The 16,227-nt window shown below is 51.7% G+C and overlaps 7 protein-coding genes across 7 annotated transcripts; 4 read left to right on the top strand and 3 right to left on the bottom strand.

Moving 5' to 3' along the window:
* Nucleotides 1-1,585: 1,585 nt before the first annotated feature.
* HO133_011093 (uncharacterized protein) lies at nt 1,586-2,945 on the top strand (the record flags this gene model as incomplete). The annotated part of the gene is made up of 3 exons (XM_037301942.1): nt 1,586-1,766; nt 1,928-2,780; nt 2,846-2,945. 3 exons carry the CDS (start codon nt 1,586-1,588, stop codon nt 2,943-2,945), a joined length of 1,134 nt encoding a protein of 377 aa, XP_037153576.1.
* A 194-nt stretch (nt 2,946-3,139) lies between these two features.
* HO133_011092 (uncharacterized protein) lies at nt 3,140-5,353 on the bottom strand (the record flags this gene model as incomplete). Its single annotated transcript, XM_037301941.1, has 5 exons — nt 3,140-3,860; nt 3,988-4,362; nt 4,419-4,937; nt 4,987-5,169; nt 5,229-5,353. The coding sequence occupies 5 exons, from the start codon at nt 5,351-5,353 to the stop codon at nt 3,140-3,142; spliced, it is 1,923 nt and encodes a 640-aa protein (XP_037153575.1).
* Nucleotides 5,354-5,950: 597 nt separating this feature from the next.
* HO133_011091 (uncharacterized protein) lies at nt 5,951-7,096 on the top strand (the record flags this gene model as incomplete). The annotated part of the gene is made up of 1 exon (XM_037301940.1): nt 5,951-7,096. The coding sequence occupies one exon, from the start codon at nt 5,951-5,953 to the stop codon at nt 7,094-7,096; it is 1,146 nt and encodes a 381-aa protein (XP_037153574.1).
* Nucleotides 7,097-7,457: 361 nt separating this feature from the next.
* On the bottom strand, nt 7,458-9,021 carry HO133_011090 (uncharacterized protein; the record flags this gene model as incomplete). The annotated part of the gene is made up of 2 exons (XM_037301939.1): nt 7,458-8,688; nt 8,861-9,021. 2 exons carry the CDS (start codon nt 9,019-9,021, stop codon nt 7,458-7,460), a joined length of 1,392 nt encoding a protein of 463 aa, XP_037153573.1.
* Nucleotides 9,022-9,771: 750 nt separating this feature from the next.
* On the top strand, nt 9,772-11,508 carry HO133_011089 (uncharacterized protein; the record flags this gene model as incomplete). Its single annotated transcript, XM_037301938.1, has 1 exon — nt 9,772-11,508. The coding sequence occupies one exon, from the start codon at nt 9,772-9,774 to the stop codon at nt 11,506-11,508; it is 1,737 nt and encodes a 578-aa protein (XP_037153572.1).
* A 70-nt stretch (nt 11,509-11,578) lies between these two features.
* On the bottom strand, nt 11,579-13,035 carry HO133_011088 (uncharacterized protein; the record flags this gene model as incomplete). Its single annotated transcript, XM_037301937.1, has 6 exons — nt 11,579-12,019; nt 12,075-12,089; nt 12,139-12,199; nt 12,417-12,528; nt 12,590-12,781; nt 12,843-13,035. The coding sequence occupies 6 exons, from the start codon at nt 13,033-13,035 to the stop codon at nt 11,579-11,581; spliced, it is 1,014 nt and encodes a 337-aa protein (XP_037153571.1).
* A 1,176-nt stretch (nt 13,036-14,211) lies between these two features.
* Nucleotides 14,212-15,735, top strand: HO133_011087 (uncharacterized protein; the record flags this gene model as incomplete). The annotated part of the gene is made up of 2 exons (XM_037301936.1): nt 14,212-15,338; nt 15,423-15,735. 2 exons carry the CDS (start codon nt 14,212-14,214, stop codon nt 15,733-15,735), a joined length of 1,440 nt encoding a protein of 479 aa, XP_037153570.1.
* Between the last annotated feature and the right edge of the window lie 492 nt (nt 15,736-16,227).

The following is a 16,227-nucleotide window of genomic DNA, read 5'->3' as shown; positions in this document are numbered from 1 at the left end:
CATCCAACCGGTAAGCGAACCAAAATTCTGCGCCCTCGTTGAATAAGACACCATCCTAGATCTTCTGGTGCGTGCTGCTGGTGATGCTAGGGTCTTTTGAAATGATACAAGAACTACCAAGGCGCTTTGGAGCTCGTGAAGCCGCCAAGTCCGCTGTGGAGTCTCGTATGTAGCCTGAGTTCATAGACACTCCAGCCATTGCCAGAACCTTCAGGGGTGCCTTCAGGACCAGCGATGCTTCTCCCTCTCGGGATCCTCTTGGTCGTATCAAGGTGGACTGCTGTATTATCGGCGAATTTATTCAGCTCCTTCTGCCTCGCAACCGTGATAGTGACGGATCTTAGCTCAGGCTCCGGCTCGGGTTCTGGCTCGGGGTTCAGGCCTGAGCTCGAGCTGGAGTTGAGCCTTGGCCTTAGTCTTAGCCTTGAAGTTGGCGAAGAGGTCACATCTTGACCCAACTCTTCCCAACCGGACGACAATACTCAAGTTCGGAACCGAGGACCGGACACGAGACGTAGATGAGCTAACAGGCCATAGCGTCTAGACGGAGCTCAACTAGATTTCCTATATGGCGGCCAAACGTTCTCTTCACTATAGATTGATCCTTCGCGTTACAGCTATGGAGCTAGCGGTGGAGGTCGCGAAGGCGTTTTCCCAAGCGAAAGTGCGGTCAAGTGGGTTTTTTATGTACGTATGTAATAGAGGTAACTTTCGAAAGTGGTAGAAACGAGGCCAAGGCTGGCAATATATCCTACCAGTATAGATGCTAGGCCTTGCATATGATGTGATTCAGCAGCGGGCAGCGAAGCCAAGTCCAGAGGTAAGAAAGCCTTGGAGAAAGCAGTGTTCATGTTCGTAGCGAAGGGCAAAGTAATTGTGTCGAACTTCCTCGGAAGTGAAGCATTATTCCCTCTGTGCCTGTGCTCTAAAACCCGGTCATCGTCAACTTCAACACTTTGCAGATTCACATCTCACTGGGAACCTTACTCTCAGATTTCGCATCGGAAAGCAAACACCAAACACCAGCACGCGATCTTTTGGACCGAATTTTTTCCATACCCTACTATCAACCATCTACCGACATTCATCTGTCCAACTCATGTCCTTATTAGGACAGCATCGAGCGCACACATCCACTTAACATCCGTGGTCAAGCAAAACGGACACAGCATACCGCCAAAGATGGACTATATTCGAACGCTCACGCAACGGAGTGCCAGTGAGACAAGAATTGGAGACAGGGTACGTGTTTTAATTCTTTGCTCATGTGCAAGATGTTTGTAACGCTTGATCGATGCTTTGAATGTTGGATGGAAAGTTGCCAATGTTCAGCGATGCTTGTGTGGATTGGTGGTGCTTGTAAGAAGGAGGAAGTCCTGGAGCCGAAGCAGGACTTTAATCCTCTGGGACCTGCTCTTGCCTTCGCATCACTGCCTTCACATTATCTCAATCATTGCTGCGGATGAGCCACCCTTTTCCTGGCCTCATCACTGCCAGTGATTGGAGTGTGCTTGAGGGGATGTTTGAGTGCTAAAGGGAAAGAGAGGTGAGAGGCAGGAGCATGACTCATGACCCTATACCTATGATGGCTGAGTCTGTCTTCGTATCAACGCAATCATCGCCGCTGATGAAGAGATTTTTGCGTGAGCGAGCAGCCCTGATTCGAGTATGTTTTGCATATTGCAAGACGAAAGAAGTCGCAGAGCAGGAGCAGGAGCTGAAACTCCTATCAGCCGCCCCTTCTCTCACATCATACTCGATCATCAGTGCCGATGAAAGCTCCTTCCACCTCTCTCCCCTCGAAAATCCACAAAAACATACAAAGGAAAGAGCACATCGCTCCATCCCTTCATTTCCTCTTTCCAACACCCATCCTCCACCACGACCCTGTCCCCTTTCCTCCCCCACAGGATCCTGAGATGCAAAGACCCCACCACTGACTCGCCCTCGCCGCAGAAATCCCTCTCCACCCCACCATCCCGCCCAAACTCCCCCGCATCGCCCCACTCGCGCTCCAGCCCCAGCACCCCACGAGCCCGCATACCGAAAACGGACGCCCTGCCCGGCAGCGCCGGCGCCCTCGAAGGCCTGCTGAACGCGCGGTCGTCGCAGCTGCAGAAGCTGGCGGACCGCGTCGAGAGCGTGAACGAATGGCTCGAGATGGACGGCATCGTGCTCGCGAAGCTGATCCACGACATCGGTGCGCAGGTGGGCAGAGAGGAGGAGGCGGAGCGCGCGGGCAGGGAGGCTGCTGAGCGGGCGTTGGCGCTGTGGAAGGAGAATAATCCCTCGCCTCCGGCTGCGAGCAAGGGTCCTGTGTCGCCGGGGCAGCATCGGGGCGTCAATGCCGGGAGTAGTAGGGTCAGTAGTGGTGAGGGCAGGCCTAGTAGTGGGGAAAGCAGAGTGCCGGAGGTGTTTCTTAAGGGTGTGAATCTTGGTGGGAAGAGCATGGAAGAGAGGGTGAATGAGAATTGCGGCGTGCGAGATCTGCGGGAGCGGATCAAAGGCATGAGGAAATGGCGGCGGGAGATTGAGCGGACTGTGTGCTGGCAGCGAGAGGAGTATCGACGTGTTCAGAAGGCGATCAACAGGCAGAGCAACCAGAGCGAGGAAAGCGGCGTCACGGAGAGAGGTGTCACAAGGAGGGTTGTCCAGTTCGAGGATGATGAGAATGTCGAGGGCAGAGGAAAAGATAAGGAGGGGGCTGAACCAGTGAAGATAACTGGTGTGCATCGCGACGAGGGGTGGGGCGTTGGTGGGCAGACTTGGGAAAAGAAGAGGTCAGTGTGGCTGTTTCTCGCTGTTGGAGATTGGATTGCAGGATGCTGACTTCATTTGCATCTAGTGGCAAAGTACCAAGTCAGTCGGAGTGGGAGGAATTATTCAGCGATGGCAGGATTGGATGGGATGATAAGGGTATTCGTCGGAGACATTTAGGATGTTAATCTCGTGTGCGGCGTAGCCCTCTCATTCCGTAAAGAGTGAAGGTGTCTTTGTGTTTTGAATCAGGTTGTTGGACATCGGACATTGGCAACCAAAAGACAAGGCTCAGAATGTACGGGACGTACGGTGGCTGCATGCGCAATATGTGCATCGGCGTGGCGCAACAGTATCCTTAAGGTATGATCGATAGGAGGACTCAGTCATCAAAGCCCTCAAACGTATCAAGCTTGTCCTCTTCTGCCTTCTTTGCTTTGACTTGGTCAATCATACGCTCCAGCTCTTGTTGCTTCTCGCGCTCAGCAGGTGTCATCTTCTCCCACTTCTCCCAATCTCGCTTTGTACGCTTCTTACTTCTTCTCAATTCCCTCTCGTCTCGTGCATCAAGCTTGTCGCTCCATGCCCTCTTCAGCTGCTTCTTTTCCCGCGGAGAAGGAGCCACGTCAGCTGTGATAGATACCTCGGTCCTCTCTGCTATTGCCTGTTTCCTCACTTCTTCCCTCTTTCTATCCTTGTACGCATACGCATTCCAGTTTATGTCCACGCCCAGTGCTTTGTCACCCTCCCATTTCTTCAGCTCTGGCATCTTGGGAAGTTTGAGCAATCCCCACGCGTTTCCCGAGTCCTCCCAGTCCAGATCGCCGATCCGAAAGATGCTGCTCGCTTGATGCTTGCTGTAGGATCTGACCCAAGACACAAATCCGCGCTTTGCTTTATCATTAAAAGCACGGTCTGACAAAACTATTTCCCTTATTGCCTTTGTTGCAGCTCGAGCATCTTCATCGGTGACATCGAAACAAGGCCTAGTCAATGGAGTGATTGGAGTTTTGCGGACCTCAAGAAAAGAGATGTAGTCCTCTTCGCGCCCAGGTTGTAAAAAGACCACACTCAAGCCTTTGCGACCGGCTCGCCCAGCTCGCCTGGAGACCTTGGAGTCAGCATTCCTCCTTCCAGACAAAAGGACGGGTAATGAGACGGCTCGGACGGGCATAGGGCGACATTTGCTCCCAAAACATATATTGGAAGCATTCTCGAAAATGTACGTACCCACAACGATGTAAAAAGACCTTGGGATCACTCGGTGGGTCTACTTGGATCACAAGATCCGTTTGAGGGATGTCAAGACCCCTAGCTGCAACATCGGTAGTCAGAAGAATCGAAGGCGTGCTCGAATTAGCAAAGGCAGCAAGATTCTTGATACGGGCCTTTGCTGGATGCTTTCCGTGGAGCGGAATTAGAGTAAAGGATTGACGATTCGGCGACGGAAGGATTGACAAAAGAACGTGCTGAAAGTAGTCAACAGCGGCGCAGGTGGAGAGGAATATGATGATCTTGTTTGGAGATGGCTCTAATGCTGAGAGTATCTTGGAAATGGCGGGAAATGTATGGGACGCAGGAGCGATAAGATAGCTCATCTGGAGACTATGATACGTTAGGATGATCCTCCGCAGCCACGAAAGGATATCTTTTGCGCTTACCTAGACGGCGTCCTTCTATCCTGCCCGCCATCTATTCCCTTGACTTTGACAGCGATTTTCACAGGATTCCGCAAGCCGACCCTAACGATCTCTCCCACCGCCTCGCTTACAGAGGCAGAGAAAAGGCCCGTACGCCTCTGTTTGGGCAGCCTTCCCAGTATCTTCTGCAGGTCTTCCCGAAATCCGAGGTCCAACAGTCTATCTGCTTCATCGAGTACAAGGACTTCGAAGGATGACTGAGGGCACTTGACGAGCGGTGATGACAGAAGTTCTAGTAGCCGTCCAGGAGTGGCTACGAGTAAGCTCGGGCTGTATTTGAGGAAATGGCTTAGATCTTGGGTTGTTGAAGTGTCACCGCCCACGAGAAGCTGTGCAACAACTCTCGGACCTGAAGATGAGGGCGACAGTTTCTCGGTCCCCGCAGAATCACTCTCGTCGAAGGGTTTCATTGCCGCGGAAGAAGGCTCGTGAAAAGCTAGTATTGATTGCAGAACGCCATAAATCTGTGTGGCCAATTCCCTACACCTCTCAGCACCAATCTAGCCGTACCCGCTTCCTTTGTCCTCACCTTGTCGGTGACAAAATAATGGCTCCTACGTGATGGCGTTTGATCTCCTCGTCCAACCGTAAGAGCTTCTCCAAAGTTGGTATCAAGTACGCTAGGGTTTTCCCAGACCCTGTCACTGCTTCTACAACCACGTCTTTATGCTTCATGAACTGTGGTATAGTACTGGCTTGTACAGGCGTCATTCTAAGCACAATCCAGAGTTAGCATCTCTTCCTGAAGGCGTAAGCTTGAGATTGATGTACCGCTTGAAGCCCATGCTAGACATGGCATCAAGAATCCATTCAGCCAACGGCGGCGTAAGAGCCTCCCAGGCTCTTGATGATGAGGCGGCGGCTTTCACGGGCGCTGCCTGCGGTTCTGGCGCCATTTTTTCCTCAAGTCGCCCTTACAAGAGCAAAAGGAAAGCAACCATGAGACCGTGCAGGGTTCAAATGGTTTGGCTTGCGCAGTCTCGCTACGGCTAAGTGAGCAGACAGGGAATTTGTATAAGACTATAGCAGGACTGCGAAACAGAAGAATTGAAGCGATTCATTAGCGTCCGAGGGGTCTTGGCGGCACACGGGGAAAATCGTTATCTAATCTGTTAGCGCTGCGGCAAGCCTTGGCTCACTCGTTCACTGCTTGGAAAAATACTTGGCCGTTTCCTGTCATCATTGACCTACGAATACTTTCAGACATCCTCGGCGAGGGCCAGCAAGCTGCTCAAAGCTGGACTCACCGTCTTAACTTTCACACATTCCCCATGCCCAGATATTCTGCGCAGTTTACCATGTCGAGCGCTTCGACGCAGCACGCGCTCTGGCAGTGAGGCAGAGAAAACGTCACGATAGCGGGCCTCAAGCATCGAAATCACCCACTCCACTCAATTTTGTCAAATAATCGTTCTGTTCTATACACTTCCTCTTCTGGCTTTGGTTCTAGCCTGGTGCTGCCACCGTTCCATTCCTTTTGCGCCCTCCTCGCCATGTCACAACAATACCAAACACCCGGCACCCCTCGAATCATCTCTCCCACGCCCACACCCACCGAAAGTCACCGCGACAGCTACTTCGCCCCCATAACACGCTCCGCCACCGCCAAAAGACACAACTCTCCCTCCCCCATATCCGAAGACCCAGAATCCGACTCCCCTTCCTCAGACTCCAGCCTTGAAAAGCGCGCCCGATCTCGCAGCCGGAGTCCGAAAACCCAAGCCAAACGACAAAAAGAAGCTGCAGCCTCGAAAGCGTCTCAACTTACGAAAAAGCCACCAGATGGTGCGGTTTCTGAGGCCAACGGCCATCTCTCTCCTTCCTCCGCGACTTCTACAGACTCGTCCTACTGGCGCTCCATATCCCGGTCCCCCTCGCCCCTTGGTCTTATCCCTATTCACAGACACTGGCGCTCTTTCGTTCACCGGCATGAAATACCACGCAAAGCCCTACATGTGTCCATCGGCTTCTTCACACTCCATCTCTACACACGCGGAACGTCCGCTGCATCAATACACCCATGGCTGCTAGGTGCACTGATACCCATCGCCAGCGCCGACTATGCGCGGCATACCTTCCCAGCCTTCAACCGGTTCTATATCCGGGTGCTAGGGGCGCTGATGAGGGAAAGTGAAGTAGATGGATACAATGGCGTTATATGGTATCTGCTAGGGGCATGGACAGTGCTGCGGTTCTACCCCAAAGATGTGGGCGTTATGTCAGTGCTGTTGCTCAGCTGGTGTGACACGGCAGCTAGTACCTTTGGACGGCTATGGGGGCGCTACACTCCGCGATTACGACGGGAGAAGAGTCTAGCAGGAAGTACGGCGGCGGCAGTCGTGGGGGCGATTACAGCGGTTGTGTTCTGGGGGTGGGCTGTGCCAACTTATGGGCGTGGAGACGAGGGTTTCATGTTCAAGGGACAGTTGGGACTTCCCAAGGCAGTGAAGGACGCCATTGGCTTGAAAGAAGCGCAGGGTGTGGTGGGTGGATGGGTAGCATTAGGAATAGTGAGTCTCTGCAGCGGACTGATTGCGAGCGCGAGCGAAGTCGTCGATCTTTTTGGATGGGATGACAATGTAACGATTCCTGTACTGAGCGGGCTTGGCCTATGGGGTTTCTTTAAAGTGTTTGGTTGACACTCAATGAATAATATCACCACTCAAAACGATCATAAGTCGTACACTCCACCTCGCCATCTTTGTGAATGCCTACATCGCATCACAGCCTTCTTCCTTGAACTACCAAGCGCCACGTAATCACGGCTCTCTACCCAAGGTCACCAACAAGGACATCTTCTCGCCAGCTATGTATATGAATTTTGAGAGTCGAAGCCGCACTCATATCGCAATTCAATACTGCCGTCGAACCGAACCATCAAAGATAAATTACAGGCTCGAATCCAAAACATGACCACCCAAACCAAAGCTCCGCACCCCCCATCTTCATCTCGCCGTCCAACGCGTGAAAACCGATCCCTTGACTCCCCGACCTACCGACTCACACCAGCACGACCTCAACAGCGACGCCACACCGGCCCCCTTCCTCGCCCCAACACGGCGCCCCATCGACGATCTCCAACAACACTTCGAACGTGTCGGGGAGATCCTGTTTGAGCAGAATCGCCCTGTCGACGTCCTTGTCTTGCTTCCAATCGAACGTAACCCTGATGCCCGAGATGATATGATTGTGCTGGCCCGGCTGAGCGCAGATTGCGAGGACGGCGGTGAGGAAGGAGGAGAGAGTCATGCAGGAGCGGAGTTTGAGAGGGACGGTGTCGGTTGAGAGGGGGATGGCGATGAAGAGGGTCGTGCGGGACTGTTTGTGGGAGGGGAGTTGGAACGGTGAGTCTGTGGGTTCCTCTGGGTTTAGGGATGTTGGGGTTGGGAACCTGGAGGGGTTCAGCGAGGATGCGGATGGGGTTGGTCGTGGCGACGAGTGGGTGGATGGAGAACGCATTGCCGTCGGGAGCTGCGGTGATGTGGGGTTCAAGGGGTTTGGGGTGGAGATCTGACGCCTACGTTTCGTTGGCCTTGCTAGGGAGCTGGGGTCTGTGGATTCGTGACCCTGATTCTGCGGTCCATGGGATATGGGGGTGTCCGCACTGTTTCCATGTGGCTGTTCGCTGGTTGCCCCCTCGTCGGTGCGTTCCGCAGGGGCATAATATTGTCTTTGAATTCCATTTGCGCTGTCCTCGTTGGGTTTGGAGGTCAGATGCTGATATGGTGACACCGGCACAAATTCACACGGGCCGTTTGGGGAATCCTCTTCACGTCCCTTTGGAGATGATACATCGTGTATCGGTCCCGAAAAAGGTGCTCTTTCGGTTGGCGCCTGAACGGAATGCTGACTATCGTGATGTGCCGTGGGAGGGGAGAGCTGTACGTCAAGACCTTTGGCTTGCATGAGTCTCCGAGGGTTGTTGAGCAAAAAATAGTGGGCGTTTTGTTGAGGCGTAATGTACCCTAGATTCAAGGTGGCTGGACGCGCCGAAGATGGATCCAAAGGATTTGTCAGATGTAATTTTGATGGTTGCCACTCTGGCTGTTGTTGGGCACGGCCATCAAGGTTGGCCGGTGATCCAACAAAAGTTGGATTAGAGAGCATCTGCATGGGATTTGCATGCTGTGACTTCGAATCGATATTGGACCCTTCAGAGTCTCCTGGATCTTTCTGCCACATCCCATAAGCAATTGTTCGCTTCGAAAACCCTTCTGCAGGACCCAGCCAGCTTAAAAAGCAGTAATCCCAAGGGCCGCCTGACCAGTTGTACCCATTTAAGATGAGTCTTCGGCCTCCAATATCAATAGTGCAGAAGGTGTATTGGGGACTCCAAGACCACTAATAACTTCAGCCCCCATATATTGTCCTTGCGGCTGGTCGTCAGTCGCCTGAAGAGTTACGGTTTGCGGAGACCGGCTCTGGTACTGCCTTGATTCTTCTCGGCGAGTGGGGGCAGCTCATGATGATACAGCTGCTTTGCTTCTGCTAGCCATTCGATAAAATGGTCATTGGGAAGTCTGTCCGGATCCGGCCGCATTCCTCTTACCACGGAACCCTCCATATATAAAGTATGTTGGGAATGGACTTAGGCGTCAATCATTCAGAATACCCATCGACATTGAAATTTTCTGTTATGTATGATAATTAGTACGAGTCTTCTGTTCTATCCAAATGGTTCCCACCATGGATTACCAATCTTGGTAATCTGTGACGATTTTCATAAGCATGGCTTTTATCCTATGGGTCTCGCCTTTCATGGTAGTCTATTGTGAGGTTTTTATGTCAGTGATGGACTATTTGAAAAACAGGCCATCCAAACACCAACATGTTATCAGGCTTGGAAGTCTCCCTTATCATGATCTTCTGTAGTGCTCTTGTGCATCAGATGTGGTGATTAACACAAGTGACAAGTGTAAGACATGATGTGAGAGTCGGACCTTACTCTCGGTCTCCTGTATCTGTCCCCAACTCCCCCCACTTTCTCCACTCTATACTTATAGCCAAGCTGAACATTCGACTGAGGGCCCAATAGCAGTCGTCCACAAATCCCACTCTATTCTCTAGCCATAGCACTTACACGCTTTCCCTGAATTGCGCTTGTCCGTGAGTATCATCTTCCGAACGGTGGAGAGAAAAATTGTGTCAACCTACCATAAGATGGCGTCGATATACCAAATAATACAACCCGCGAGGCATCTTCATGCTGTACACACCCAATGCTACGTACACAAGCCCATCGTCGCCAATCTTGTGCGTAGAATGCCAAAGCAGGAATATCAGTCATGAGCCTTAAGAGCGCATCGTAGCCACCATGGCCACTGCAGCAGGCTACTTCGACCGCAAACCCCCTTCCGCCACCCGCCCTCGTCTCTCCCACCTCCAACCCGATCCATCTTCCCCGCACACCCCGCAACGAACCCTCTCCTCAGCCTTCAATTCCCCGTCGCTCAGCTACCGCACACCTGAAGAAGAAACGATCATTTTCGAGTTCGGCAACCGCCATTTCAGCGCTGGTTTTCCGGGCGAGAGCGCACCGAGATGCAGACTGGGATTTGGACCGGAGCAAAGTAGGAGGGTGGGGGATTATAAAAGATGGATGCCAGGTTTTGGTGAGCGGAAGAGGAAAAGGCGGAGGGTTGACGTTTGGGATAACGACCATGAGCTGTGGCGCATGGATGTGAGGGGATTGGATATGGGGCTCGTGGGTGATAAAATAGAAAGAGCGGTCAGGGAGGCCGTCACCAAGCATCTACTTATAGATATGAAAGGGAAACGGCTGGTTGTTGTTCTGCCGAGTCTGATGCCTCATCCTTTGCTAAACACGGTGTTGGGGACATTATTCGCCACGTTCCAGAGTCCGCGTATTACGTTGCTGAGTTCTCCGATCCTTAATACGGTCATGGCTGGGTTGAGGTCGGGGCTTGTGATTGATATCGGATGGAGGGAGACGGTTGTGACCGGGATATATGAGTATCGAGAGGTTCATGAGAAAAGAACTACGAGGGCTATGAGGATGGTTACGTTGGAGATGGCTATGCTACTTGAGAGGGAGCAGGACAAGAATGCAAGAAAGCCGGCAGATGCTTCGAAGGAGGAAGCAGACGATGGAATGGTGACTGTGGATTTAGAGCAGGCGGAGGAGGTGACTACGAGGATGGCTTGGTGCAGGAGCCGCTCGGGGCCCGTTCCGGCATCATCAACCTCTCAAGATCTGCCCGCTCAATTTGGTAATATCTCCATTGCCGAAGACGAGCCCAAAGATTCAACTAGCTCCAGCGATCTCAAAGGAAATACCCCAATCTCCATTCCCTTACCCTCCTCCCCACGCCTCAACATCCAACTCCCGTTCTCAGCCTTAGCCTTGCCAGTCGAGACAGCTCTCCTAGGCAATTCACTACAACGCCACCAACTCGACGACCACGAACAACCCCTCCACAAGCTCATTTACCAAACCTTACTCTCTCTACCACCCGACGTCCGTGCAGTCTGTATGTCCCGCATCATCTTCACTGGCGGTGGCTCAAACATACTTGGCCTCAAGGCAAGACTACTCGACGAAGTTGCTGCAATTGTTGAGACGAGGGGTTGGGACCCGGTGGAGGGGAAAGCGGCGGAGGAGAGGAGAAGAAGGTTAAGAGAGGTTAGTGGTAATCGACAAGCAACGAAGGTCAAGGAGGTCGAGACGAAAACTACAAATATTTCAATGGATCAGAAAGCGTTAGAGGGGAACATATCAAGTCCAGCATCGCTGGCACCGCAACTCCAGGATTCGATCGAAGAGAAGATCCAGCGCGAAAAGGACAAGGGAAGGAAACCCACCGTTTCTGGTGTCATTCGAGGAGTCGAGACGCTGGGCGCTTGGGCTGGGGCGAGCTTATTGGTTAATCTACGGATCAAGGGCGTTGTGGAGATCGAGCGGGACGCTTTCCTGCAACATGGATTGGCCGGGGCTCGAAAGGATGCGGAAGCAAGTGCTGCACCGCAGAAAGCAGTGCCAAGGCCCAACATAGGATGGCAGACCGGATGGACACTTGGTCCTTGGGCATAGATCTCATTGAGTAATTTGATAGATTCGTGCCCGAATGGACTATACGTCTACGTACAGGAAACTAATCCATCTAACCGAAAATTGCCGCCGGCACATCCGCATCTCTAAAGCGACTCTCACCCTTCTCCGCAAACTCCAAATCAAAACCTTCCGCCCTTTCTCCTCCTCCCCCCGGTCCCCGTTCCAAGTCCAGATCCATCGGCGTATCCCCCGTAAGATCGAACCCGCCCTCCCGGATCTTCTCCACCGCTCCGGGCGACAAACCCCCAGGGACCGACCTCCCCGTGCGGACATCATCCCGGAACGAGCCCAGGCAATCCAGCTCCGGAAAGGACACGCACAGGCCGAAGATGGCCCAGTTGTCGGCGTTGAGACGGGTGAGGCCGAGGAAGGCGGCGAAGAAGTAGCCGTAGGATTGGTAGAGGGTGCTGAAGGTCCAGGAGGGCCAGTCTCGGTTGGTGAAGTAGGCGTCCGTGGAGGGCGGGTTGGAGTCGGGGGGTACGACTTGGGGCTGGTCGATGACGACTACGTACGTAGAGAGAGAGGGGGGGGGAGAATGTCAGTACAGGTGTCGAATAGTTCTGTGTGTGGGAGCGAGCGGGGGATGAGAGTTTTCTCGGTGTAACGTACCACCATTGTGACCAAATGATTGAGTTCGTGCAAGTCTTCCAGATCTGCCGATCGTTGGGATCTGTAGACCTCCGAGGTTCCCGCGTTCGGTGTCGGTGCACCGAGGTCGAGCAGAGTAGGTACGTCAAAATGAGAGGGGCACACCGTTATCCCATAGAGAGCTCGTGCCGTATCCTGCACCGCGGTCTGCGCCGCTCCCGGTATCTGACCTTCCGTCGTATATTTGGCGTCTGTAAATGCGGTGGTTGCAAGAAGCTCCTGAGCAACATCGGAATTACAAGTGCCCTTTTGAAGGGGAGACTAGATTTGGCATATGCCAGGCGGAGGTGCCGTCGAGCTGATTGTTGACATACATGAGGCCCGGCCAGATGTCATTGTAGGGTGGTGGTCCTATGCAATCGTGTCATCAGTGTAATGCAAATTGAATCACGATGGTAGGTTCTAGGCGTACTTGTGAGTCCATGTTCTGTGACTGAATCGAAATATTCTCCGATCAATGGCAACGAAAAGTCCTGTTGTCCATTGGAACGGGTCATATGTGTATAGTATACTGCATAGTCTTCCAGGCATCTGTATCGAGGTTTTATGTTATAGGGGTTGGTCGCAGGGTTTGTGAATACTTGGTTGACCATGCCGAATGTGTCTGATTGTATTGTTTAGCAACGGATCGCATGATTCGGACACTGTTCCTTCTCAAACCATACTGATGATGTTGTTGTAAGCATTCACATTGTCTGTGGCAGGATTGAGCTGGTGATTCGCTTGAAAGGTAATCCCAAAGAACAGAAATAGTAGTCCTCTGATTTCCTGCTGAGTAGGAGATAAGGGGAGATTCTGCACGAGTGTCTGCGCGATGGCCGAAACACCGCCGAGAGAATTCAAGGTAGGCTGCATCATTGGTCGCCCATTGGGAGTGGGCCTGTTGCACCCATCATTCCCGGAGAGAGGGTAGAGATTGAAGCTGCCGTCGAACGTTGAATATGAAAGTGGGGTAATGGGCACTCTGGCCAATACCAATGGAGAAAGCGTCGAGAAGAGAAGGAGCTGCAGAGGCGCATGGCCATGAAGGAGAGAATTCAACATAGCAACTAATGGATGACGACGGTTTCATGGAGAAAAATATGGACAGAAATAACAGGATACGTGAGAGAGAAGTCGCAGGCGAGATGGAGAAGGAGATGTTTTGAATGGCACTGATGGCTAACAAGACTTTTCGGACTGATTTGCTCAAGTTGAGTTGGTCGAACTGACTTTTGCGGGCGACAAGGTAAAGGGATAGGGGCAGGAACATCTGACAGTAAGTATGTTTAGGGAAGATGGCCATGGAGTAGTAAACCAGAGGCTGAGCTCGTCATGGGTTTGATTCCTGCTAATTATCTCCGAGCTCGCACTGTTCTTTTACATCTTTAACAAGCAATATTTGACGGTCAACAAGCAATGACTACTTTAATTCGGAACTTTGGACGTTAAAGTATGGTTTCAAGGCTCGCGTTTCAAGTGCCTGCATCGTGAAGGAAGAGAAGTGTGCCCTCATCAAATGCCTGTGCTCCGCCACAACCCTGTCCAGCCGCCGAAACGCGCTAGAGCGCGCTAAACTACCAAACCAACCTCCAACAGACAAGGATTCGCCTCAGTTGCTACCTTTTTCTTGCACCCACTATCGGTCCACCCACGCTGGAACAGACGGTCAATATATCGTTAATATATCTGTTACCTCGTCACCCAGACAATCTCGCTATCAAGATTTTCTAGTGTCCTTCCATCTCGCCCAGATGCTGCTGGAAAGTTAGGAGGTAAACACTGCTGCCTCGGTCAATATGGTCCTAACAATGTCTGAGCACTGCCCCCTAGGGCTTATCTGTAGACTTTTACTTACATGAAGCGGTGACCAGGCACTTGGCCCCGCTATCCCGGGAAACGGGATGTATAGCATGCCGTGACTTTACGAGTAGCTGGAGTGATACTTTTGGGAGGTTTATTTCATTTTGTGCCTTCAAGTTCTTTTCCGCCTTATCACGCTTCCCTACAATCCTACTATATCTTCGCTTTTCAGTATATCGTATTCGATTTTCTATGGACCTTGCATTTCTTACCCGGCTCATAGGCCTGGCGCTTGTAGCATTGCCAGTAGCTTATGCTTATCCATCTTCCCTATCATCCTTCATCTCTGCACCACTCTCACAACCACTCTCACAAGCGACCGTCACAATTGCAGGTCAAGTCTTCATAGTCGATCCAGCAGATATCATCCTGGACAGGACGACAATAGAACCTGGCTCAGCTGGAATTTCCATTAATGACCAAATTGTGTCAGCTGACGCTGCTCATGACCTCTTCGTGGATGGCACCGAAATACTTGCTGATCCGACCGGCTCGAATTCTGCCGAGAATATCGCTAACAACAAAACTGCCAAATTCAGCAGTAATGCAACGTTTTCCGGCAGTGTCCCGGCCAGCTCTGTCACAGCTGCTGCCGCCGGATACGACATCCTGGGAGGAGAAATTGCTCATATAGCGGTACAAGTGGCAAGCACTCATGCAACATATCGCGCAGGAGTTCCAATCTCTACATCCGTATCTGCTTCGACGTCAATGGCAGCAACACCTTCTGGCGGTTCAGCCCCTCTTGGACCTGTCGTGATCCCCTCGGCTTCTTCCGCCATGACCAATTCCTCACTTTCGAAGGCCTCAACTGCTGGACTAGCTCCCAACGTCCAAGAGAATGTATCACAGACACAATCTAGAAGTACAGGTTCGGATTCTATGTCTGCTTCGACGCCCAAGATCAATCTGATCCCCACGGGTTCTTCCATTCATAGCAACAGTAGCTCTGGTTTGTACGTTGTCGCCGGAGCCTCGAAGATATCTTCAAGCGCGTCTTCTGATCGACAGTCAATGCATACAACGGGAACACCATCTCCGTCGGCCATATTAGTGCCTGGTGGGCAGCCCAATACCATAACGACTGGTCCGACCCTAGCAATTCCCACCATTTCCTTAAACCCAACTGGATCCGTGGCTAGTTCACAAGTTATGCTGCTGGTTGGAGCAATCTTTAGCATCACTGAGGAGGCGAAGACCCTCTCTGCTATCATCAAAGACAACGGACCCAAGGTATCTTTGGTTTCGAAAATCAAGGGGATTGATGATAGGATCCTCAATGAGCTGGAGGACATGCATCCTCCTGGCCCTCCTCCGTCGTATGAAGAGGCGTGCCTCCATGGGCTAGCATCTTTGACCTCTTGGAAGATCTAGGTCAAGATTTGGATGACAATTCTCACCAGAAATGCTGCAGGTCCCGACTTCTGCGCCGCGAATAGCTGGATCGCGAACGTGCAGATCGACGATGCCGTGACCAACGCGCCGCCATATCCCACGAAAGATTTCAAGTTTGCCATCCCGGCTGGGATTCTTGAACCGGCGCCTTTGCCTTGCACGTGGCAGCCGAGTCCAGGGAACTCACAACCTGGCAGTATGAGGTGCAATCCGGGCGAGGAGATTGTGCTATGCACGATTCCGGTAACGACGGCCATTACGTGTAAGCAAGACAACCCAGATAGGATAGAGCCACTGGCGCAATGTGTGTTCTGGCAATGAGGTTTGATCGCTAGGCATGATATGCTTAAATCATAAAAACGATACATGTATTAGACTAAATATCTGAAGCCGCCACCTCAATTAGCCTTTGACGTGACCGTATGTTGAAGCATCTGTCCGTCTCGTCATATTATGTGCAAGCGCGGCGCGCAATGTAGATACCTTCCCAGTGAATTTCTGGTAATTTGTTTCTCAACCTATTCTTTTTGGACCGACGACCTTTGGTTGAGTCTGCCTCGAACTTGCTTCTACTTGTGTTTTACTCCAGCCGTGAGACTCTTACCATTTGACGCTATGCACAATCTACTCTTACTCTTCGGTTAATTACATCTCGATTATAGGCGTATTATAAGGGTGGAAATACTCGGAGCGAACTGATAGGCTCGCTTATGTCGCTTATTAGGCTATAAGCTACGCAGCTAGGGCGAGTATTTAATATACTTAATAAAGTCTTAAATACTTACGAGTTTCCTTTTTCTTTCTTCTTTTTTT

Source organism: Letharia lupina (genome assembly GCF_014066315.1).
Source record: "Letharia lupina isolate WasteWater1 chromosome Unknown contig_9, whole genome shotgun sequence".
In the NCBI taxonomy this organism is placed as follows: Eukaryota; Fungi; Ascomycota; class Lecanoromycetes; order Lecanorales; family Parmeliaceae; genus Letharia; species Letharia lupina.
The sequence above is the reverse complement of the archived record's forward strand: the minus strand, read 5'-3'. Positions and strand labels throughout refer to the sequence as shown.